At 53.3% G+C, this 24,017-nt stretch overlaps 1 protein-coding gene and 1 long non-coding RNA gene across 2 annotated transcripts; both read left to right on the top strand.

Moving 5' to 3' along the window:
- Nucleotides 1-8,324: 8,324 nt before the first annotated feature.
- SASH3 (SAM and SH3 domain containing 3) lies at nt 8,325-22,126 on the top strand. Its single transcript, XM_059384869.1, has 8 exons — nt 8,325-8,620; nt 15,489-15,584; nt 16,259-16,405; nt 18,075-18,216; nt 19,219-19,367; nt 19,518-19,727; nt 19,867-20,017; nt 20,583-22,126. Exons 1-8 carry the CDS (start codon nt 8,564-8,566, stop codon nt 20,771-20,773), a joined length of 1,143 nt encoding a protein of 380 aa, XP_059240852.1. The 5' UTR covers nt 8,325-8,563; the 3' UTR covers nt 20,774-22,126.
- LOC132006826 (uncharacterized) lies at nt 11,963-13,960 on the top strand. The gene is made up of 3 exons (XR_009401236.1): nt 11,963-12,226; nt 12,555-12,640; nt 12,752-13,960. It is a non-coding gene; the product is annotated as an uncharacterized LOC132006826 (long non-coding RNA).
- Nucleotides 22,127-24,017: the final 1,891 nt, after the last annotated feature.

Below are 24,017 nucleotides of genomic sequence, written 5' to 3'. Positions count from 1 at the left end.
GGGGGGGGGGATGTGAGGCTCTCAGAAGCTCCGTTGGGGAGCACACGGGCTTGAGATGGGCATGTGAGCTTGCGTGCACGTACGTGTGTGACCATTCACGTATTCACAGGCATGCCATGCCCAGTCAATCACTGCCTGTGCCAAAGGTCACAGCCTTCTGGAGAGGATGGAAGGGAGCCCCATGCTGCAGGGCTTGGCAAATGCGGTCCAGGAAAGCTGGAAGCAATGCCTGTGCTCTGCTGAGCAGGGTCGGGGTTGCGCGGGGAGAGAACCAGGTCTCCGGGACAGAGTGCTGGGCAAAGGCACCAGGCAGAGTCATCCCCCCGCCTGGGACCACCAGGCCTATTTTACTGAGTGATGATGACCTGTGACAGTTATCACCACTGAGGCTCGCATCCAGAGGCCACAGCCGTCCTCACTGCAAGCCTACGGCACCCACCAGCGGGCCTCAACTTGCTGATTCATTTACTCTCTCACCAGGTCACCCCACAAAGACAGCTACTACTAATAAAATTAAAGTTAACACGATCGTCATCAACACTACCATTCACTGAGTGTTTTGTATATTTCAGGCACTGTGCTTTATATGCACTTTAAAAATATTTTTTATTTTACTGTGATAGGAATGGTAAACAGGAGATCTACCCTTTCATATATTGTCAAGTGCACCATACATTATCTCATTTTCTCACTTAATGTCCACAACCTCTGAGAAGGTCCTTTTATTGTTCCTGTTTTACAAGAGAAGAAAACGAGTGAGGTTCATAGAGATTAACCGACTTGCTCAAGGTCACTCCTCAAGGACATGATAAAAGCAGGACTCAAACCAGTCAGATGACTCAGCTGCTGTTCTCCACAGCATCCTGCTTCCCCAGATCTTTCCCTTTGATCCCTGACGTTGCTCCTGGGGTTCTGACAGGCAGCAGGCGGGCCTGGGAAACCTGACAGGGACCTGCTCACAGGCCTCTCGGCCCAGGGCAGCTCACGTGCTCCTCCTCGTCCCTTCAGTGCAGGAGCCGGGGCTCTGCCTCACCGCTTCCCTGACCTACCCCTTCCAAGCCACCAGCGTGGGGTGGGGTGGAGTGCATCAGAAGTATGGCTGGGTCGGCGGGGGGTGGGGAGGGCGGCTGCGGCTACCCCAGCTCATCCCTCCTTGGGGCCCGGATTGTCAGCACACTGAGCAGCCTGCTTGAAGGGCTTCATGCTGCACCAGACAGGGCAACGCTCAAGCATACACAGCAAGGCCGACCCACGCAGGAGCAGTTAAGACATCATTAGGAACTGAAGAGAAAGAAATGCCCCCTTGGAAAAGCCCCTTTACTTAGGAGTTCAGATTCTAGGTTTTTAGTTCTAGCTGGGCCTGCTGTGTATCTATAGGCAAGTCACTTCGCCTCTGTGGTCTTCAGTTCTCTCTTCCGTAAACCACCTATACCACCTTCCACATGAGGTTACAGTGAGAGGCTCATAGGACCCGGATGTGACTGCACTCTGTGAGCCAGGAAGCCACACAGACGGGAGATGATAATGCTATTACTCGCTCAGCACAACTTCAACTCTTGCCTCACCTTCGGAGGTAGGTAAGGAAAAAACTGGGGATCCAAATTTTATACCTACATCATCGAAACTACACAGGCTTTCGACCAAGTATCTAATTTGTGTTTTTCCAGCGATGCTTCCTAAGAGCCCGAGGTTCCTTAGAAATGCCACAGGGACTGCCACAAAAAGCAGAGCTCCAGCCAAAAGCAGCCTGCATGGGCTGCCCTTAAAATTGTATTGGAAGTAGTTGCAGGGGTAACTTCTGGGCGATGGACCTGTGCAATCATGTAGGGCCGTGTGCTTAGAAGAGCCCTGTACAGGGGCGCCTGGGTGGCTCAGTTGGCTAAACATCTGCCTTTAGCTCAGGTCATGATCCCAGGGTCCTGGAATCTAGCCCCATGTTGGGCTCCCTGCTCAGTGGGGCATCTCCTTTTCCCTCTCCGTTTGCCCCTCTCCCACTGCTCGTGCTCTCTCTAATAAATAAATAGATTTTTTTTTTTTTTAAAGGAGAGCCCTGTGCTCTGCTGTCATCATTTTGAGATTTTTTTTAAATGTCTGAACAGGGCACCTGGGTGGCTCAGTTGGTTAAACAACTGCCTTTGGCTCAGGTCATGATTCTGGAATCCCGGGATCGAGTCCCACAGGCTCCCAGCTCCAAGGGGAGTCTGCTTCGCCCTCTGACCTCCCCTCTCTTGCTTTCTCTCACTGTCTCTCTCTCAAATAAATAAGTAAAATCTTTTTTTAAAAATGTCTGAACAAGGGGCCCTCCATTTTCACTTTTACCAGGTCCCACAAATCCCACAGCCAGCCTGGACTGGGAGCTCCATGACCAAAACCAAACCAAACCAAACAAACCAAATAAAACTAAGAAAGAGCGGGTTTCATCCCTTTGATGTAGAGATGGGGAAATGCAACAGCAGCCCAGAAAAAGGAGGGACTAGCCCAAGGTCACACAGCCCACTGGGGCCCAAGCGAGGACTAATCCCCAGCATCCTGACTCAACTGTGCTCGCTCCTCTCGGACTTTCAGTGTGTCCTTCTGCCACTCCCTGTTGCCTCTAAGGAGCAAACTGAGGCCGAAGGAGACCAGTTAGTTGCCGGTCACACATGCGTGATGATGGGCCCGAGTTACATTTTTTGATGCTTTAAAACTTTTTTGGAATAGGAAAGAACCTGGGTGAGATCATACATACATACTTACTTATGTATATACACAAAGAATCTAAATGGTTCATTTTTAAAATAATAATAAAGCCAATCCTCTCTCATTTGCCAGCCAGCTGGCTCCAGTGCTTCGTGAGCTGGGACCACAGAAGGGGTAGAGCTGACTGCCTTCACTCGGCTAAACCACGTCAGCAGCGAATTTTACCAACTCACCCCGCACTTCCTCAAATCAGTGGCTGGGTGCTCTTGGTGCCAAAAAGTACGCGGAAATATGAAAGACTCGATAGCGACTATTTCCTCCATGTCCATCCCTGCCCTCCGGGGCTCTCTAAGCTGGAAGTAGGAGGTGCTCCCTGGCCGCGCCCAGCCAGCCCTTGCCCTCAGGCTGGCCCACCTCCACCCACCTCCGCACTTCCTTGTTTCTTCCTGAAACAGGAACTGAGCTGGCAGCTCAAGCAGGGTAGGATGGGTGGGTGAGAAAACCCCAGGGGTCCATAGCCAAGGCCTTAATTTCCCTCCCAGTGGTCCTGAGTAGTTCTAGATTCTCTTGCTTGTCACACCTTCTGTGTCCTAGACTAACTTGGGCTGAGGGACCCTGCCCTTGGCAAGGTGGAGACACACAGGATATGGGCCAGAGTCATGTAGCGGAGACTCAGATGGGGTCCAGATGAGATGTAGACGCAGGTGCCAAGGCAAGAGGAGACACTGTGGGTGGAGCCTGGAGTGAACTGAGAGAGTCCCCCTGCCAAGTACCAAGCATTTTGCATGAGCTGTGCACTGGACTGACAGCATTCTCTCTAATATGTCATCTGGGTAACTCTGGTTATTTACACACACACACATACACACATACTCCCCAAACAAGGCCTACATTGTCACTGTTGTCACCGCATTGCCCAAGGTCATTTGCCCAAGATCACGCAACCTGTGATATATGGCAATCTGAATCCAGTCCTACCGGACCCCATTTCTGGGAGGTGTCTCCTGCTCTTCCTCTTCCCTAGATAATTGTCCCATAGACGGCTCAGCGACTTTTGTCCTTGTAACCTCAGGACACAGTCCTAGGCAGAGTAGCCTGTTCATCCCAGTCTCCCATAGAAAGGCCCTACAGTGAGTAGTGAGTGTGTTTTTATCAGAGCACCAAAGCCCAGCCTTGGGCACCTGGGTGGCTCAGTTGGTTAAGCGACTGCCTTTCTCGGGTCATGATCCTGGAGTCTGGGGATCGAGTCCCACATTGGGCTCCCAGCTCCATGGGGAGTCTGCTTCTCCCTCTGACCTTCTCCGCTCTCATGCTCTTTTTCCCTCTCTCTCTCTCTCTCAAATAAATGAAAAAATAAAAAACAAAAAACCCAGCCTCTTCTTTGCGGTCATAGCCACAGCTGCCTGCAGGTGTTCTTTGTTTTAAACCAAGACTTATCATGGGCTCAGAGATTCAGAGATGACTTTCCCTCCCATCAGCCCCTGCTACCAGGGACTCCCGAACACTCCTAGAGCTGTACACTCTGCATGTACTGTGTATGTGCCCGAGGAATGGATGCTTCCTGTCCAGGCTCTTGCCCTCCTCCTTGCCTAGGATTACCACCATGAAATCTGCTAACGGGCTGGGCTTTCCAAAGTGGACTTCACCTTGGAAATGTCCAAGTATTTCCAAGCAACTATGTAGTCTCTGCTTGAACATTTCCAGAGATGGGAAGCTCTACTACTTAACCAGGGCTGTACTAGTACCATCTAAATATTGAAAATGTCTGGGCGCCTGCCTGGCTCAGTCAGTTAAGCCTCTGACTCTCGCTACGGGCTCAGGTCACGATCTCAGGTTTGTGAGAACAAGCGCCAGGTCGAGCCATGCGTTGAGCCCTGTGTGGGGCTCCACACTGGAGCCTGCTTAAGATTCTCTCTATCTCCCTCTGCCTCTTCCCCTCCCACTCACTGTCTCCCTTTCTAAACACATACACACGCACACACATACACACACACCCCGAAAACGTCTTCCTGGGAAGAAACCCAAACCTTCCATTTATGTTTCCAACCATTCCTGGCCACCCAGAATAGATCCTTTCCTCTACATGACAGCTGTTCGAAGTCAACTTGCTTCTCCACTCCAAACCTCTAAGCCAAATATTACAGGTGTTGAGTACCCCCCAGGTTGATGGGACTCCCCTATAGATACCCCCCCCCACCCACACACACACATACACGGCCCTAACTATTCAGCTTTTGTGCACAGGATCAGACTTCCAGATGCCCTCCCCTTTCTCTTCACTCCCACCGCCTGCCACAGAGTATTCTTTTCCACCGGATGTGCGTGTGTGGCCGGGAGAGGTGAGAATAAGAATCATTTGGGAGGTTTATCCAAATATAGATATCCTTCCATACCCAAACCCTTACTCTCTCAAACCAGGATTGTACCCGTTAGGAGTGCGAGGGAGGGACGCTTTCACACATACCGGGGTCCCAACTGCCCTCAATATCCCTCCCATGATCTTCTACCAAATTAGAATCTCTTCAGGGGTGTAGGTAGGGGGTGGGCTGCGCTACGTGAACGCAGCTGACCATAACCGTCGTGTCTTCATAGCCCTATTGTCTACCCTCTGAGGGTTCAGACGCATCTCACTTATCTGTGCCACCGCCTACCCCAAAACACACAATAGCAATATTGCTGCTAAATCAGGGCTTTCCCACCCCACATTTATACTGGGCACATTTTTGCCATAGTAAGCCCAGTTTTTTTTTATTTTTTAATTTTTTTAGTAATTCCAATTTAAACTGCTTACCTCAGGGGTTGTGTTGGGTTTAACGGAGTGCTTGGCGGAGAGCAAGTGCTGGGCAAATGCGAGCTTGCCTCCCTGCCTAGATGGAAGTTCCCGGGTGCAAGGGACTTTGACAACTATTTATTTTGCATCTCTTCACAGTGCTCAGTACAATTCTCTGCCCAGAACTAGTCCTAGGTCCTGTCTGCCAGCCCATTATCAAGACTGAGGCGGCCTTGTTCACTGCCCTACTGATCTAGACCACCTCTTTAGCTGAGGGATCTGTGTACCTGGCGAAGTGACCTATACAATGGTAATGTGTTGCCCAGAAAGGAAACCTGTTTAAAAGGTGTTTAGGGCCCATTAGCCAGTTGGGGACTGGGCAATGTGTTAGGGCCAGGGCAATGTACTGGGAGGGAAAAGTTGGGGGAAGGCGAGTCCAAATAGGGGAGCCCTGGGTCCCCAGAGAGGGGGTGGGGAGGAGCTGCTGACCAGAGGAGGCACATCTGAAAAGGAGACAGAAGGGCAGCGTAGACAGAACACACTCGCTCCCTTCTGTCCCGGGGTTGGGGGGAGTGGGGGGGGGGGGGGGTGGGTGGCCTCTCTGTACTTCACAAGATAGAGGTTCCCCTCCACCACCACCGCCACCACCACCACCCCGCCTTTTCCCAGGCCTAGGCGAGGTGGCCGCCTAGAACCCTGGTTAACTGGCTGTCTTTGAAGGCTCTGCGGTTAGTGTGTGAGCTCGGCTCGCGGCTGGGGCTGAGCAAACAGGAAGCAGGGCACATCCTGCACGCCGGTCCGCGGACGCACGCAGGCCCTGAAGGTTCTGCGGTGGGCTCCGCCTCCGAGCGCCCAGAGCCCCTGCAGTCCTGTGTCCGGCCCCCGACTCGCGGGGTCACCCTCCCAACCCCTGCTCTGGCTAGGTCCCCTGTGTGGACGCGTTCCTTCCAAGGCCTCTAACCCGGGCGGTGGGAGCGCTAGCACCCTCTGGCTCCCAGCGAGGGGAGCGTGGCCCATTGGGGAGCAAACTGGGGTGCTGGCCCCCAGACCCGCCAGCTGAGCAGGAAGGAGCCAAAGAAGTATGGTTTCAACTTGGGGGAGAAGGATTGTCTTCACTGAGCTCACCCCGAAGGAATGATGGTCAAAGGGCGTGGGGCAAGCTGGGGGACAGCGGGCAGGAAGTCACAAGAAGATCTTTGGAACCGGGGAGGGGGGGCAGCCCAGGATTTCACAAGTGCCACAGAAAGGAAAGCCTTAAAAAGATGCGCACATGTTACCCCAGGATTCCCCTTCTGGAAATCTATCCAAAGGAAAAATTGTGGATGTGAATATTTACCTTAAGGATGTACACGAAGAGTAAGAAAAAAAAAAATGAAGCCAACCTAAGTTCATCCGTGGGGTGTTGAAATAATCATGGTACATGCATACGATGCGCTGCTTGGCAGCCATTACGAATGGCAGAGTTGAATATCTCATAGCTTGAGAAAATCTCAGTGATACTGTATTCAGTTGGACAAGCAGATATCAACACCGTTTGTGAAGTGTGACCTCTTTTAATTTTTAAAAATATAAAAATGGTTCTGTTTAGGTATAATTGGCCTGCAAGAATCTGCACGTTTTTAAAATGTATGATTTGTTTTGACATACATATACACCCATGAAACCACCATGGCAACCAAGATAGTGAACATATCTATCACCCCCAAAAGGGTCCTTGTGCTCTCTCTGACCTCTCCCTCCTCTCCATATCCCCTCAAACCACAGATGGGCTTTCTGTGAAGTATCATTTTTGTAAAATGGGGGGGGGTAGTTAAATGCTCAAAAAAAGAAAAAGATATTTATCCAAACATTGTAATTATGGAAAATTTTTAAATTTTCTTCTTTTTGTATATTTGTGTTTGCTAAATTATATGTGATGAATATGAATCGCTTCTGTAAGATCACTGAAGTTATTAAAATACCTGCCACAGATAACCCACAAAGTGAACATTCTAAACCCCACACGCATTTAAGAAATACCTCTCGCCCGGGACATTTGCTGATGGTCTGAAGCTGCTTGCGGAAGCCTGTCTTTTTCATGGTGCTGGCTGTTGTGATGATAGACAGGGTGGGGGCAGGGGAGCCAAGGTGTTTTGACTCCAAGCATGACTGCTCTGGTGAGGATGGCTCTAGCTGTGCTGGTGGCAGCGGGGATGAATGCTATAGGGAGATGGCCGTGACCAGGACAGCAGTGGTGGGGCAGACAGAGGCAGACAGCTGAGCGGTGTTGATAGGAAGGGTGGCTGCTCTAGCAAGTGGTGGTTGATGGCAGTGGGGATGTCTGCCGCCGTGACCCCAGGGGATGTCTTGACAGCCATAAAGGTGATGGCTATAGGGCTGATGGTTGTAGGGGTCCAATCACGGTCGGTGACTAGCTGGGATATCCATAAGGGCTACAGCCAGGAGGTTGATGACAGTGAGGGTGCTAGCAGCAGTGATGACTGTGGGGGTGACAGCCGAGGGTGCTGGCTGGAGGGTGCTTGTTAGAGAGATGATGGCTGTCGGTGTGCTGATGACGGTGGGGATGACTGTAGGGTCATGGTTGTGGGGTCGGTAGTGGTAGTAGTGATGACCTTGGTGATGCAAGGTGACCAGAAGCATCGGCTTGACGGGCAGACAGAGATGGCCCCACTCCTGGCTCTGGCTTCTGGTCCGCGGGATCAGCGGCTTGAGGAGGCCATGTCATGTCAAGCTGATAGGTCACCTCCAAGAAGACGGAGCAGGACGGGTGACGACTGATGTGAGATGGCAGGGTAGGGACTTTTCTCTGCTTGTTCAACCTAAGAGCAGTCTGTATCAGAATCTCTGGAGACCGAAGTTGGGACTTCCTTCCTCCCTAGGGGCCGGCAGGGGCCGCGATTGCTGTAAGAGCAGGTCACGTGGCAGAGCTTCCTGTATGCTGCCGCCGGGTGTCCATGGCCCGCACCCCCAAGCTGCCACCACAGCACTCAGAGTGGCGGCCAGAGGCTCGGTCCATGCCGTGCACCCTGAACGGTGCTCGCGAGGCTGAGCAAGAGGCCTCGGCATCTCGACACCTAGGATCGCAGGGACGGAGCGTCACCAAGGTAGAGGACCATGTTGCGCCGCAAACCCTCCAATGCCAGCGATAAGGAGCCCACTCAGAAGAGAAAGGTGAGGAGGCACCTCTGGGAGCTTGCTTCTTCCTTCCCTCTGCTCTCGCAGCCCTCTGGGACTCCTAGAAGTGGGAAGCACCAAAGGCCAGACGTTGTGTCTGTCAGCAAGGGTCATTCTCCCAAGGACAACAGTACAGGGGCCCAAAGGTTACTAGAGTAACACAAGTACAGAAGAGACTTTCAAAATCTAGAGAATCAGGGTTACAGACCCTTAGAAGTCTAGAGTTACAGAATTCGACCCTACAATCATGGGATAGAGATCTAAAATAGAGATCTAAAATCAGGGGCCAGAAGTCTAGACTAGATTTCATAAAATTCACTTCTCGAGTTACATCCTTAGACTGTACTCAATTCTCTCTCCCCTACACTAGTCTTGGCACTGCTTCTGCCCAAGCCTGGCCTCTCAGGAGCCATCTCGCTCAAAGGGCCCTGCTGGGCCACCCCGAGAGGCGCCATGATGCTCCTGGGGCCCCTGCCCTCTGGCCATAGCCAGACTCTGCCCATTTGTTTCAGCTGGGTTGCAGCTCCCCAGGCCCACAGGAGAGGACGCCAACCTGGAGAGGGGGCCCAAGGTGATTTCTAGACTCAGGAAAAGGCTCTCCAAACCTGCAGTGGATACAGGGGTTCGACAGGTTCTTCCTAGGCGGGAAGAAGTTATTGTGAAGAATGAGACATGTAGCTGGTGAGATAGGAAGTAGGAGCTGAGGAGGAAAAATTCAGTGGCGGGATTCTAAAGGCCAAGAGGAAAAGCAGCTGTTGTGGACAGTTGAAATATTCCTCTTCTTGGAGCAGAGGACAGACCAGAAGTTTCCTTGAAGACTGCCAGATCTAGATTTTTCTTGTTGGATTTGAGGATTGCTAGACTCATTGGTTATAGGACTCTCCCAAGCAACCAGCAGATACATTCCACACATCCTGTGGGATCCTAGGACCATCCCCAAGCAGGCCTGAACCAGGTCCAAGAGATCTAGGCCTAGCCCCAGAGCCCACTCGGAAGGCCTCCAGGCCCCGATTGTGTCCAGCTGTTTTCCCCAGGAGCTCAGCCCAGGTGCCCAATGGGGGAGCCCCCTTGTCAGTGGAGCATCTCCCAAGTGGAGGCCAAGCCAGCTGAAGGACTGTGCTCCTGGGCACTGGGGTATATATCCTGCCCCATCTCAGGTCCTGGGGTGGCTGCCACTTCCGGCTGTACTCTCCCCACCCCAGGTGCTTCTCTAAGTTGCAGTGGAGGTAGGCAGAGGGGGTGGTAGAGATTCACAAGTCTTCACACAGGCTCCGTCACCCCCATCCGAGCCCTGCTCGGCGCTAGGCCCAGCAGATTTACCATTGGCTGCCACTCCTGGGTGAGCAGGTCCCACTTCCCCTTGCTCTCTGGCTGACGGGGGTGAGAAGCAGAGACCGCTGTAGACAATGCTGGGCCCCAAACCACAGGGGAGCTGAGCTGGGGGAAACAGCCTGAGAAAGAGCTGACACTTTGACACTGGGACCCTGTGCCATCTCAGACAGAGGTGCCCAGGGACACACAGAAGCCGGAAGTCCCTGTCTTCTTCTCTGGCTTCCATTATCCGGGTTCTGTATTTGGTGGCTAAGCCTTTGGGATTGTTCCCCCAGGCTTCTCCCAGAAGAAGCAAGGCCCATGTGGCACTCTGAGGTATATATATCCCTCTAGGAAAAATCATCAAAGCAAACCCTGCCTCACCCCTGTCTGATACTGGGCCAGCCTCAAGAGCCATTCTCCAAGCCTCAATACCATGGAAATGGCCTTGGAGACGCCAAGTCTCTAGAAGGTAGAGAAAGCATCTTCCCCGTGCTCAGAGACAGCAGCCCAGCTCCAGCACTGGGACCTTGGGCAAGTCCCTTCTTCTCAGTGGCTGAGGTGACACAGTGGAGGGGAAAGCACAAAGGCAAGTGAGGCCTCCCTCTCCTGTCCCTGCTCCTCCTCTCAGGCCTGCCAGAAGGGAATGCGCTAGGCAGGGGGCCAGAAAGTGGAATTGAATTCCATCAGGTCCTAGCTGTAGGACCTTGGACAGTTCATTGACCTTCTTCGGGCCACGGTTCCTTCACCTTGGAAAAGCAGGTGAGCTCTTGATCTGCACATCTCAGGAGGCTGTATAGAGGGCCTGGGACAATAAACGAGAGAGCGCTGTCTCATGGACACGCGTGTGCACACGACAGAGTGCATGCTGCCGGCGTGGCTGGGGCACGGGGAGCACACTGCAGAGAAGACCAAGCCTCCATCCCTGCCCTGAAGTGGAGGAAACAAGACTTAAAAGCACTCAGAGCCTTCACTGGGGGAGGACTCACCAGGCGCCAGGTGCCATGCACTCTGCCTGTATCTTAGCTCATTGGCTCTTCATGAGAACCTTGTGAAGCAGGGGCAGATGTTACCCCTATCTCGATTTTATGCCCAAGTCTCAGAGAGATAAAGTGACTTACCCAAGTTCACACAGCTCGTAAGCTGCAGAGCAGGGATCTAAGCCAAAATTTGTGAGTCTCCAGAGTCTTAATCCCTTCTCCCTTTACTCTCTTATCCCCCTACTGATCCCAGAAGCACTAGAAGAATCTGAAGAGTGTAAGAGACTCTACCCCTGAGTAGGAAAGCACACCTCTACGTGACACCCCCACCAGCATACATGTTGCATTTCCAGTGATTCCTCGTTGACTTCAAGCTAATGCCCCAGTTCCTGGCACAGCTTGCTGGGGCCTTCCATGGCCTTTGCTGCTCCACCTCCCACTAAGTCAGCTATGCTCAGAATGTTTCTATCATTCTTCTTTAAACCCTTCCCAGTTCCTCCTGGAGAAATCCTGGCTCCCTTGCATGGCCCAGCTTAAATATGCCTCCTCGTCCGTGAAGCCCTCCTGAACCCTCCCCCCTCCATCTGTCCTGGAAGCTCCCTCCAAACACCACCGACAGTTTCCATTACACTCAATGCATTTCTATACCAGGAGGTAACTTACTGAGCTCTGAACACAGCAACACACACAGCTTCCAGAGTCACGGACCAGGGTTCAAACACCTGTTCTTGCTGCTGTCCTCTGTGTAACTCTGCCTTGGACACTTCATTTCTGAGCCTCCATCTCCTTGGCTGGGCAGTAGGGATGTTAAAATGGGGCTGTGGTAAGCCTGGAGTGAGCCGGCACACAGGAAGGGCTGGACAGGGTGCAGGTGCAGGGCACGTGGGAGGTGTTTAGCCGCTTTCTCACAGGATTCCCACACATGCACAGGCCAGAGTCTGGAGCCCAGAGGGCGCCGGGTATGTGACTGGTACGCTGAAGGGCTGACGGGCTAGTTGCTGAGACACCTGGTGAACGCCAAGCTCTCTCAGGAAGCAAGGGTAGGTGATGCTGATGGGGAGCAGTGTGAACTTCTGAGGGGGTGATCAGAGGAGTCTTCCTACAGAGGGCAGCGCCTTTGAAACTGGATTTGGAAAACCTTTGGATGTATAATATCTGTCCAAAGAAGTGTATAAATTACAAGTGTTGGACTCAATGAACTCCCATACGGGGAACATTCCCTCATAGGTAGCACCCAGATGAAGAAACAAAGAACTTTCAGGGCACCCGGCTGGTTCCATCGGTAGAGAATGCAACTCCTGATCTTGGGGTGGTGAGTGCAAGCCCCACTTGGACATAGAGCTTACTTAAAACAAACAAACAAAAAGCGCTTCCAACACTCCAGAAGCTTCTCTCATGTCCCTGCCAGTCACTACATGCTCCCTTTCCCTAAGGGTAACCACTATCCTGACTTCCAATGACTAGCTTAGTTTTGCCAGGTTTTGAACTTTCTATGGTTTCTAGGAACCATATAAAGTGCTCTGGTGGCTGGCCCCTTCTGCTCTATAGTGTATCCATATTGTTAGGGAGAGCTATCCCTGGCTCATCGCTATGTACCATTCCCTTTGATGACTGCTACAATTCCTGTATCCGTTCTACAGTTGGTGGGCATGTGGGCTGTTTCCAGTCTCACTGGATTTTGAAGGAAGGGAGAAACTGGCTGACGGAGAAGGATGGAAGGTTCCAGGTGGGGCACGCCCTGGGTGAGAGTGTGGAGGGGGTCGGAGGAAAGGCTAAGCACACGTGGACATTTGCTGAGGGCTTGCTGCGTTAGCAGTCACACCTTCTATCCTCACAGCAACCAACCAGGCAGGCGCCCTTGTCTTCATTTTACTCACAAGGACACGGAAGCCCAGAGAAGTGGAAGAATAACCCCTGCTTTACACAGCTGGTCAACGGCAGAACCAAGATGTGACGACCTGCCAGCTCAGAGCCATTGAGGGTCGGAGAGCTTAAATAATTCATTAATAAAATAACATCTCAGAGTTGAACTCACCAACGTCTGATGCCAGAAAAGTAGCTCTTTCCAAGAGGCCCACAATACTCCCCTCCAACGTGGAAAAGGGGCCACCAGTGTAGGGTACTACCTCCTGACTGGCACAGGACCCCCAGGAAGGCCTCGCCCCAAAGGGAAACCAGGTGGAAAAATCCAAGGGCACTCAAGAATTTTACCTCATACTCGGGAAGGGGACCATTTCAGGGTCACCAGAGGCTTCCAGGATATGTGGGGTTGGCCCCAAGGTTGGAGGTAGGCTGAGCAAAAGACCACCCTGGCAGGACCTCATCCTTAGTCACCTGGAGCACCTGGAGGTGCTCACCCATGTCCCTGGGCTGAGGAGTGGCCAGCAGGGCCCAAGTCCCAGCGCCACCCCCATGGCACTTTTGGATTGTTTCCTCCTGCTTTGAGCTAAACCTGGGACAGAGGTGCCCTGACATAAGGTCTCCAGGGGCCACAGGCCCCCCTCCCAGCCCCCAGACTGCAGATTAATGACAGGAAAAGGAAAGAACTGGGGCCTGGTGGTGAGTTTTCTCTCCCCAACAAAGCCCACTTCCGTCGCCGGGCCTGCCCTCTGTCATGCTTTCCAGACTCGCAGTCCCTGGGGCTTCTGGGGCGACTCTCAGCCTCCCGGTCTGCAGACCAAACTGAGGGGCAGTGAAGGGAAGGCCGTAACAGGTCCCATCGATCTATAAATAGCAGCCCAGCCTGCCCTGCTTGGGCCCAGGCCAGCCTGGTGCCCACCCTCTCTCTCTGTTCCCTCTTTTCCAGGCAATAAGAGGAGGAAGTTATCCAGGCAGCTGCATCCTAGCCATTCAAGAGGAGGAAATAAACAAAAGGTGGAGGACAGAGGGGGAAAGAAAAGGGGAAAAAGAGGAAAGAATAGTGGGTGGGTGAAACCAAGGAAGGAGGAAGGAGGAGATGCCTGGGAACCCGAGTGGTCACCTCATGGTCATGCCGTCCCCTGCCTATGCCCACTTGTGGCCGCCCCTTTCCCAACTCCCCAGTGTAGCACAGAAGAGGTTTTTTTTTTTTTTTAAGATTTTATTTATTTATTTGACAGAGAGAAATCACAAGTAGGCAGAGGGGCAGGCAGAGAGAAAGAGAGGGGGAAACAGGCCCCCCGCCAAGCAGGGAGCCCGTTGCGGGGCTCGATCCCAGGATCCTGGGATCACGACCTGAGCTGAAGGCAGAGGCTTTAACCCACTGAGCCACCCAGGCACCCCCAGAGGAGGCTTTCTGATGGAGGCCGTGGGTGCCGCATCCAGGCAGCCCTCGTGGCGGTAGTGTCTGATGGCCTGGCCGCTGACCTAGTTTCTGGTGCACTAGCTTGCTGCAACCTCTAGGAAGGTGTGACCCCTGGCCCTGATGGCTGACGTGCCTTGGTCAAGAACTACCAGGAGAACCAAACTCCCCAGGAGTCCCCACTGGAGTCCCCAGGAGTCCCCACTGGAGTCCCCAGGAGTTGGGGCCAATTGTGTGTGTGTTGGGGGGCAGGTGCTATTGTCAGTGGACACCCCCCCCCCTTTCATAGGAAAGAGGATGTGAAACTTTCAGCTTTGTGTGGGTTTGGGGCTTCAGTTCCTCAAGCACTTATCTCTGGTGTCTGCAGTCTATCCCGCTCTATCTTCCTGGCCATCTGTGAACCCTGGTTCCTGTGTATGTCTCTGGTCTTGACTGTTGATCTTGATTCAGGGCTCAGCCTTACTTCTTGTGTGTAAAGCCCGACTCCTTACCTGCCGGGCACTGGCTTCTGGTTGCTATCTTGCCTTGAGCATACATAGATAGTTAAGAAAGCTCGTTTCCTGAAAATAGTCTCATCAGTGCAAACAATCGGCCGGGTTTAAAAGTCCAAACACTGGCACACGTCATCAGCAGTCATCATCACGTTAGTGCCTAAGGTTAAAGGCCGAGATGAAGGAAGAAAAAACAGCAACATTCTTTTCCTAAATGAGCTCCAATCATTCATGTCCGAAATCTGTTGGCCCCTTTCCTTAAGAAGCCTCTACCGAGGGTTTCCAGAAAGCAGAATGCCAGGTCTTACTGATTCTGGGGGGATTGCCTTGCTCTTCTTGCTTCAGCGCCAGAGCAAAGAGGCAGCTGCAGGGTTGGGGAAGGTTTGCTCTGTGACGTAAAGGTGACACTGTCGGTAAAGGTGGCGCTGTCGTCATGCTGAGGTGCGTCTCTAGCAGGAGATACACTTTTGCTCAGACTCATCTGGTGTTTGCCTCCAGAATTCTGGGGACCAAAGTGCAGGTGCTGGTGGACGTGTAGGCTTTGTGTGAGGCCTAGCTGACGTTGGAGGCTCCTGAGGTCCAGAGCTTGCTCTGGGGGCCCACAGTGGGGGCTACTCTCAGATGAAGAAGAGCAGGAAGCCAGGGGGCTCCGAGTACACCTTGACGCTTCAGCTCCTTTGCCCCGGCTCCGCAGGGCCCCCGTGGTGCTGCCTAGCCCCGGGGGGCTGCTCAGGAGGGCTCCCGGCTCCAGGCTCCGCCAGCCCTTCTCCAGCCACTGAGGGCCCCACCTCTGCTTTTTCCAGCTCTCCCTCCAGCGCTCCAGCAGCTTCAAGGATTTCGCCAAATCCAAACCCGGCTCCCCCGTGGTGAGCGAGAAGGAATTTAATCTGGATGAGAATGTGAGTTGCAGAGCCTCTCAGGGGGATCTGGCTGCGGCCCTGGGTGGGAGAAGAGGCGATCTGGGCATTGCTGAGGAAAGCCTGCTTACATACAGAAGGCCAGCCCTCTCATCCGCCAAAACTCTGGGCCCCGAGAAATCACCCACATTATTTTCAATTACAAATTACAGTTGACCCTTGAACAACACGGTTTGAACAGCATGGGTCCACTTACACGCAGATTTTTTTTTTTTTTCAATAAATACAGTACAGGACTGGAAATGTATTTTCTCCTCCTCATTTTCTTAATAATGTTTTCTTTTCTTTAGCTTACTTTGTAGTAAGAATATAGAATATAATACAAATACATACAAAATATGTATTAATCCACTGTTATCAGTAAGCCTTCTGGTCAACAGTAGGCTATTAATAATCAGGTTTGGGGAGAGTCAAATGTTATACACGGATTTTCGTCTGCACGGGGTGGAGATAGTTGGCACCCCTAACCTGCACATGTTCAAGGGTCAACTCTAATTGTCAAATTAATCACACATTAATAGGGCTGAATACGGGACTGGGGGCTAAGCGGGAAGGAGATGAGGGCCTCTCATTCCCATATCCTCCCCCATCCTCGGCCAGGACCTGAAGGCCTCCTTCTACCCCTAAATCCTGGACCTCCTCCTTTGTTGTCACAGATTCCAGAAGATGAGTCAGGTGTCCCTACCCCAGAAGATGCTGGGAAGAGCGGCAAAAAGCTGGGGAAAAAGTGGAGGGCCGTGATTTCCCGAACCATGAACAGGAAGATGGGCAAGATGATGGTGAAGGCGCTGTCAGAAGAGATGGTGAGGCCTGCGGTCTAGGGGGGCCGGGAGGACACGCAGGGCTCTGGCCCGGTGTGAGCATGGCCTTGACGGCCGCAGCTCGAGTACTGGGCCTGAGGGCCTGGTTCATTATGAGAAGGAAGGTCATATGGGAGGAGAGCTCACTCCACCATGGACCTGGCAGCAAGACATGGTGGTCCTAAGGGAGCAGGAGTGGGGTCTCAGGAGGGATGAAAGTCTGGGTAACAGAAGCCTCTGAGGAAGGCAGGCCTGAGGAGGACCAGTGGCGCTTGAAAGGGAGCTGCAATTGCTGGAAGCAAATTCGTCCACCTCAAAGTTTCACTTGGAACTAGCCTCTGGGATTGGGAAGACTGGATTGGAAGAGGGGCCCCTGCGAGAGAAAATAGAGAAGGCTGGCTTGGGCCCAGGGAGAGAGAGAGCTATGGGGCAGGCGTGCAAGTAGCTGACGTCACACAGTGAGTCGGCTGTGCTCATGGCTCTTACGGAAGGTTGCCCAGGGGTGGTGTGACTGAGTCAGCTCGTACTGGCTCCTACCTGCTGAGGAGAGTAATTGGTCAAATTTTCAGGAACTTTGTGAGCCAGGTGTGAAACCGAACCATTACTGAAAATTACATTCTATAAATTTAGAATTAAATAAATTCTATTGAAAATAAACAGACTATGGGCAATCTTCAAAACCCATAATGTCCTGATTCTTTTTTTTTTTTTTTAAAGATTTTATTTATTTTTTAACAGACAGAGATCACAAGTAGGCAGAGAGGCAGGCAGAGAGTGAGGGGGAAGCAGGCTCCCTGCTGAGCAGAGAGCCCGATATAGGGCTCAATCCCAGGACCCTGGGATCATGACCTGAGCCGAAGGCAGAGGCTTTAACCCACTGAGCCACCCAGACGCCCCCATAATGTCCTGATTCTTATGGTACCTTTCAGTGTTCTCTGTGCCCTTGAGGTTATTTGCATCTGTAGTCTCTGTGTGGGGCCGTGAGCCCCCGTGGTGCGCTGCTCTGTCAGCGACCTCCTCCATGGTGGCCAGTATTTACAGCACAGGAATTGGCAGCTGCTAGGAATCAGGGCTCGATTCCTAGAGAGCAGGTTGTGAAAGGGTGGCCACCGCCCTGAAGTGCGTGGTGAGGCGGAGGAGCTCTGGAGTCTGGCCAGCTTGGTTTGGGGTTCCTGTGTGGCCTTGGGAACGTTCCTCCATGACTTCTCCTCTATAAACTTGGGATGAGCATAGCGCTTACCTTCAAGTATCGCTGTGAGGGTGCAGTGAACGGACAGGCGTGCCTGGCACGGAGGAGCGCAGCAGAAGGTAGTTCGTCGCCAGCGTCCCTGCGAGCTGGACTCTGCCCTAGCAGCGGCTCTGAGTACAGGCTCTGGCACGGTAGCCCTTTGTGCGTGGGCATCAGTGCTTTACGCTGACAGAGCACATTCAAGCAGCATCCTGTTCGAGCCCCACTGCGTGAGATCGGCGGGCTGAGGACGGTCATTCCCACTTCACAGAAGCAGGGACCTGGGCTCAGAGATTGTGGGGCAGCCTCGGAGCGGCAGAGCGAGGGCTCGAGCCCGGCCCCAGTCCTCCAGAGAGTCCAGGCCCATCTCCTCTGCTTTCGGCGCTGCCCCATGGGCATCCCAGCCAAGGCTGCTCAGGGCTCCCTGCCTCCCACCCTCCGCAGGGAGACACTCTGGAGGAGGGCTCAAACTCCCCGACATCTCCAGACTGCAGCCTGGACAGCCCTAGCCCTGAGAAGATGGCACTGGCCTTTTCTGAGCAGGAAGAGCGTGAACTCCCAGCACTTAGCCGCCAGGCATCCACAGGTGAGTAGGGGACAGAAGGGGACATCTGCTGAGTCTGGAGAAAAGGACTGGGTGAAGGCGAGGCAGGGGGCTGTCTGGGAGGGAGCTAAGAGAAAGGGACCTGCACAGTTTGCCTTCTCGGAACTTTCCAGCCCTCTTCACGTTACATTTTCACAGTAACTTCATGGTGCTGACACTATTATCCCCACTGTATTGATGTGAAAACTGAGGCTCAGAAAGGTTTTCACTTGCCCAATATGACCCAGACTTGAACTCAGGTCTACCCTGGAGGAGCTGCCACTTGCTGTCACCAGGCCGCGGAGGGGCCCAAGGGAGACAATGAGCCCCACTGTGCTCTCGGACTAGCCTGCCCACCCTTCCAAGGGGAGTTAGAGGCTGCAGCTGCCTGGGCCTCTGACATCCCAGGCTGGGGGTGGGGGACAGAGAGTCTCTAGCTGGGAAGTCTCAGCCTCTTAGACTACAGCCCTTGGTTTGCTGGACTTAGGGGACCTCTTGGCATCTTATAATGTTCTTCATCCTGCCCTTCCCAGAGAGAAAGAGCCCTTCTGAGTTTCCATGTGATGTTGTAACTAGATGCTGAGTCTTATTATGTACAGAAATTAAAATATTAGTTTAGGGTGTGGTTTCCCAGGTGGAAGACATCTTCCAGAAGCACTGGACTGGGAGTCAGGAGACCCAGAGTTGAGTGGACCCAGTGCTACCAATTATAAAGCGAGAGGTCTTCAGCGCTCAGTGGGCCTGTCTGGTTTCAGTGTTCCTTATCTGTGTTCATTGGGCCCAGCTGATCTCTAGAGGCCCTCCCAATTTGCTCATTCTTTAGTCGGTGAGACAGTTTTCCTTCTGTGGTTAACTGCTTTCATATCTAAGGCCCCAAAGTTGAGGTTGTGCTCCTGCAGGGTGGCCTTGGGATTTCTAGCCACAAACCCTGGCAGGAACCTGCTGGGCACTGCCCCGGCTGTCTTGGGACAAAGGTGACCCTCCTCCCTGCCCCGTCTCCTGCAGGCAGTGAGCTCTGCAGCCCCAGCCCAGGCTCTGGCAGCTTCGGAGAGGAAGCACCTGCCCCCCAGTACACAGGGCCCTTCTGTGGCAGGGCACGAGTCCACACTGACTTCACTCCCAGCCCCTACGACCATGACTCACTGAAACTGCAGGTAAGGCTGGCATCCAGGCCTCTCCTGAGCCTGCCAGGCTGTGCCCATACAGGAGGCTGTATTGAGCCGGGATAGGACGTTGTCCACGGAGCCCAAGGGAATACCCGTCTCCTCACCCCTGCTCCATTCTGCTCTCCTGTCCTCCCACAGAAAGGAGATGTGATCCAGATCATTGAAAAGCCACCTGTGGGCACGTGGCTGGGCCTGCTCAATGGCAGGCTGGGGTCTTTCAAGTTCATCTATGTGGATGTGCTGCCTGAGGAGGCGGTGGGGCCCGCCCGCCCCAGTCGCCGACAAAGCAAGGGCAAGAGGCCCAAGCCCAAGACTCTGCATGAGCTGCTGGAGCGCATAGGCCTGGAGGTTTGAGCTGGGATCTGCGGTGGGGTCTAGGACCCGGAGAGGGTTGGAGGCTAGCACACGGTCAGCTGTGTGGGAGGGGAGGGGTCCCAAGCGAGGTGGCTCCTAAGTGGCCGCACTGGTGGTCCACCTCTGCCTGCAGGAGCACACGTCCACCCTGCTGCTCAATGGCTACCAGACGCTGGAGGACTTCAAAGAGCTGCGGGAAACACACCTCAACGAGCTGAACATCATGGACCCGCAGCACCGGGCCAAGCTGCTCACGGCCGCCGAGCTGCTGCTGGACTATGACAGTGAGCGGGTCTAGGAGCCGGTGGGCGGGGGGGGGGGGGGGGGGTGCCTGTAGGTATTCCGGGGGGGGGAGGCCTGCCTCGGCCTGCCCCCTGACCACACTCAGCCCGGGCACCCCTCTGCGGGGGTCAGGCCCTTTCCACGCTTGAATTCCAGTCTCGGGCAAAGTCTGCCAACAGAGGGGCCTTAGAGATGATCAGGTCCAGGTCCCTTTGGGGTTAAAGGGGAGACTTAAGGCCAGCGAAGGAAAGGCATGTACTCAAGGCCTCCACACTGGGCAAAAGCAGAGCCAGGAAACAAGCGCAGCGTTCCACCTCCTAGCTGGGTGCTAAAGTAGTTTGAGCTCCTGGGCAGGGTCACTGTCTTGGAAACCACCCCTACCTGGTTCTAAGCCGGAAAGGGTGAGAGGGGCAGGGTTGGTGGGGGGGGTGCCCAGAGGGAGAGACGGCCTACAGTGGACTTCCCAGAGTCCCTATCCCCCCAAACAGGGGCTTCCTGGGGCTTCTGAACCCCTCCCGGCTAAGGCCCAAGCCCCTCCATATTCCATCTCTTTCTTTGCCCCGGCAGCCGGCAGCGAGGAGGCGGAAGAGGGCGCCGAAAGCAGCCAGGAGCCAGTGGCCAACACAGTGTCTGAACCCAAGGTGGACATTCCTCGAGACTCTGGCTGCTTCGAGGGCTCGGAGAGCGGACGTGATGAGGCGGAGTTGGCAGGCGCTGAGGAGCAGCTGCACGGCCTCTCCCTGGCCGGGGCGCCTTGACGCAGAGGTGGCAGCACAGGCCGAGGCTGGGCCCCAGCAGCAAATATTGCAGGGAGGGACCCGGCCTCCCACGGTGGCCCAGATCCTGAAGGACTGGTGCTGAGCCTGGCCCTGCTCCCCTAGGAGCGCCCAGGGCCGCAGGGGCTAGCCAGAGCCTCCGTAGGCTTGTCTGGAGCGGATGAGGAGGCACCCAAGGGCACATCACACCCGCCCAGCCTGCTCCCTCCAACACCTACTGACAGCACAGAACTTCTGGGCACTGCTTGCTCCCAGCCACAGCAAGTGGGACATGGAGGAGCCGCCCTACCCACAACTCTCACCACCGAGACCCACAACCCTCACCACTGAGGCCCCCAAACCCTCCTCACTCCCACACCACTTTCCCCTGTCACATTGCTCCTGGAAAGGGGGCCAAGTCAGTGTTTCAAGTCAGTTTCAAAACCCTAGGTCAGCTGGCCCTTTAAAAAGACCCGAAGGATCACGGGTGGGTAGATTTCCCCCAAAGGGTGGATAGATTTCCCCAAACAAGGCTTGAAGAAAGCCTAGTGTTCCTTTCCCACATTCCTTCCCCTTAACTTTTTTTTTTTTTTTTTGGAGGTTTGGCCACTAACTGGTGGGGATTAGAATGGATTTTGCTGGGGGCCTTGCCAGCTCTGACATTCTGAGACATTAAATGTCTGTTCTGTTACCTGTGGCCCAGGACACCAGTGGGGTTTACTGAGGGAGCTGAAGGGGCCTTGGGCTTCCAAATGAAATGGCTCCTCCCACTCATTCATTCCATGCCTCCCCACATAACTCAAGACAAGCTGCAGCTTCCCCCAGCTTAAAACAATGCCCAGACCTCGTGCAACATGCTCTCTCCCCTTCCACCCCTGGCCCTGTCCAAGGACACTTCCCCTGAAGCCCGATGGCCGATGGTCAGATCTGGCTTCCAAGGATAGAACTGCCCTTTGGAAGTCACATGCAAGTCTGAACTCAGACTTGGCTGCCTGTGTGGGTTCTTACAAGCAAAGAAAGCACAAAGCTTGACCCTGGGGAGTCTGCTACCCCAGCTTTGTTTTGCAAAAGGTTTTAATATACCCTGAACTCCAGAAGGGGAGGAAGTACATCTGTTGGTGGGGCCTCCCTTGACCTCAGTATCAAGTCTGCCATGAATTCGCAGAGCAACCCTTCCCCCCGGGCCCAGCTGGCTTGGGGACAGTGCCCACTACATCTAGGACTGCCTGCTTAGTGAACACACTTCTGGACCTACTACGAGGAACTTTGGTAAAAGCTAGCTTGGGGGAAGGGTTTGGGTGTAAATATGAGGGGATGGGGGGATGAGTTGGCAGCAATAAACATAGGTAGAACTAATTACAGTCTCCAGTTATCTTTCCTGTGGGGAGAGGGCTGGGGGAGGGTCAGCCCAGTATCCTTTGGAGCTGTACTTGGCACAATGACCTCCATTGTCCTTTCAGGGCCATCTGTCCCTTTTCTGAAGATGCCCACTGCCATTGATCCCGCTGACTAAAGCCCAGTTTGAAGTGCTAATGGTCTCTGCTCTTCCCACTAACGAGCTGTCCCCTGAGTACAGGCACCCAGGGCCATAGGCCTTGCTGGGATTGGAGAGTGGCCTCTTCCTAGAATGATTAACAGGAGCCTTGAGGGCTTCCCCAGCGAGGAAGGGCCAGCACTAGGGGCTGTCCAGGGTCCAAAAGGGAGAGATTTGGATTCGGCTGGGCCTTCCCTCTGAGGCCACCACCTCTTGGGTCCCACCTTGTGCCCACTGAAGCTACACCAGTTCCCAGGAGGTGGGACAAAGACAGCGACCCCTGGCTTCCTTCGTTTCTGCCGGTGCCAACTGCATCAGGGAGGGCGAACTGGACTGAGAGCTGGCCCCCGAGCCCAGACAAGGCCACTCGGCTTCCAGGCTTTGTTCTCAGCTGCACTCAGCCCACTTCCCTTAGTGGCTGTGGGCAGCAGGAGACGGCAAGCATTACCCTCCCCAAAGAAACAAGGAGAAGCCCAGCCTCAAAGCTCCAACAGTGCTGACTACTGTCACTTAGCGGGCACCCACACTGGTGCCTGAAATCAAGCACTTTGCCTTGATTCCCTCAGATAATCATCACAGTAACCCGCTGAGGTACATACCGTCCTCTTCTCATTTCACAGAGGAGGAAACTGTAGCTCAGACAGGTTGAAGAAGTTGAGTAGGGAGTCCCACGAGCTTTCAGAGGTCCTCGGCCCTCCGGAGGGCAATCTGACCCTCTGCAACGGGGTTACGGACCCAGCCATGCCCCCCCCCCAAAGGATCTGATCCTCAGAAAGAGCCACACAAGTGCACACAGATGTATGGACAAACGTATAACAGCTTTGTCTGTAAAAGTAAGAAATTGGAACCAACACAAATGGGCAATCAGTTAGATACATTATAGTTCGTTCACACAATACTATGTAGCCATTAATGCAGAAAAATATTTAGTGACACAGGGAACACCTTCATGATTTTTTGTTTAATTAAAAATGTTTAAATTATACAAATAATGTACAACCATTCTTGCTGTAAAAGAAGTCTGTGCTTTATCATGGGGGACAAGGGGAATACTAACACATTATTTTTAGGGTGATTTCATTTTTATTTAAGAAAAGGAAAACATAAAAAGAATAAAAACTGGAAAGATCTGCACCAAATTGGTACCGCTGAGACAAGAGAGATGGAGTAAGGGAGAGAAGTGATTTCTATACTCTTCTTCTGTTTGAATTTCAAAAGTATCTATTATTCTGTATCTACTTTAAAAGGAACATTTTAACTTTTGAAAAAAATAAAACCAAATAAATAGGCCCAAACCTCTGGCCGCCAATTTGGGGCAGCAGCAAAGCCATTATCCTGCTGTCTTTTGGCCCAGGCTTCTGGGAAGGTGAGGAGTGGGGATTGAATAATGCCGCAAATACTTAAAATTCACACACGAGCAAGGGGACCTTATCAGAGGAGATCCCTAACCCTTTCAAACTCCCTGGGTAATATCTGTCTATTAGGTGTAAGCTGGAAAAAGGAAAATATCAGCAAAATGAGACTGAGAAAATGATGTGAACGCCCCTCCCAGCCTCGGGAGGAAAGTGGGAGCGTCTCAGAACTATCGGGCCCCAGTTGGGTCTACAGGTTGGATATAGGCTAGCAGTAGATAGTCGTGCAAAGACTCCAGTGACCACAGGACTTTGGGAAGGGCAGGTAAGGAGGGGCAACGATGAAATGTAGTTTACAGGC

This window comes from Mustela nigripes, chromosome X (assembly GCF_022355385.1).
Source record: "Mustela nigripes isolate SB6536 chromosome X, MUSNIG.SB6536, whole genome shotgun sequence".
In the NCBI taxonomy this organism is placed as follows: domain Eukaryota; kingdom Metazoa; phylum Chordata; class Mammalia; order Carnivora; family Mustelidae; genus Mustela; species Mustela nigripes.
Note: the sequence above shows the minus strand (reverse complement) of the source record. Positions and strands in the feature narration are given on the sequence as shown.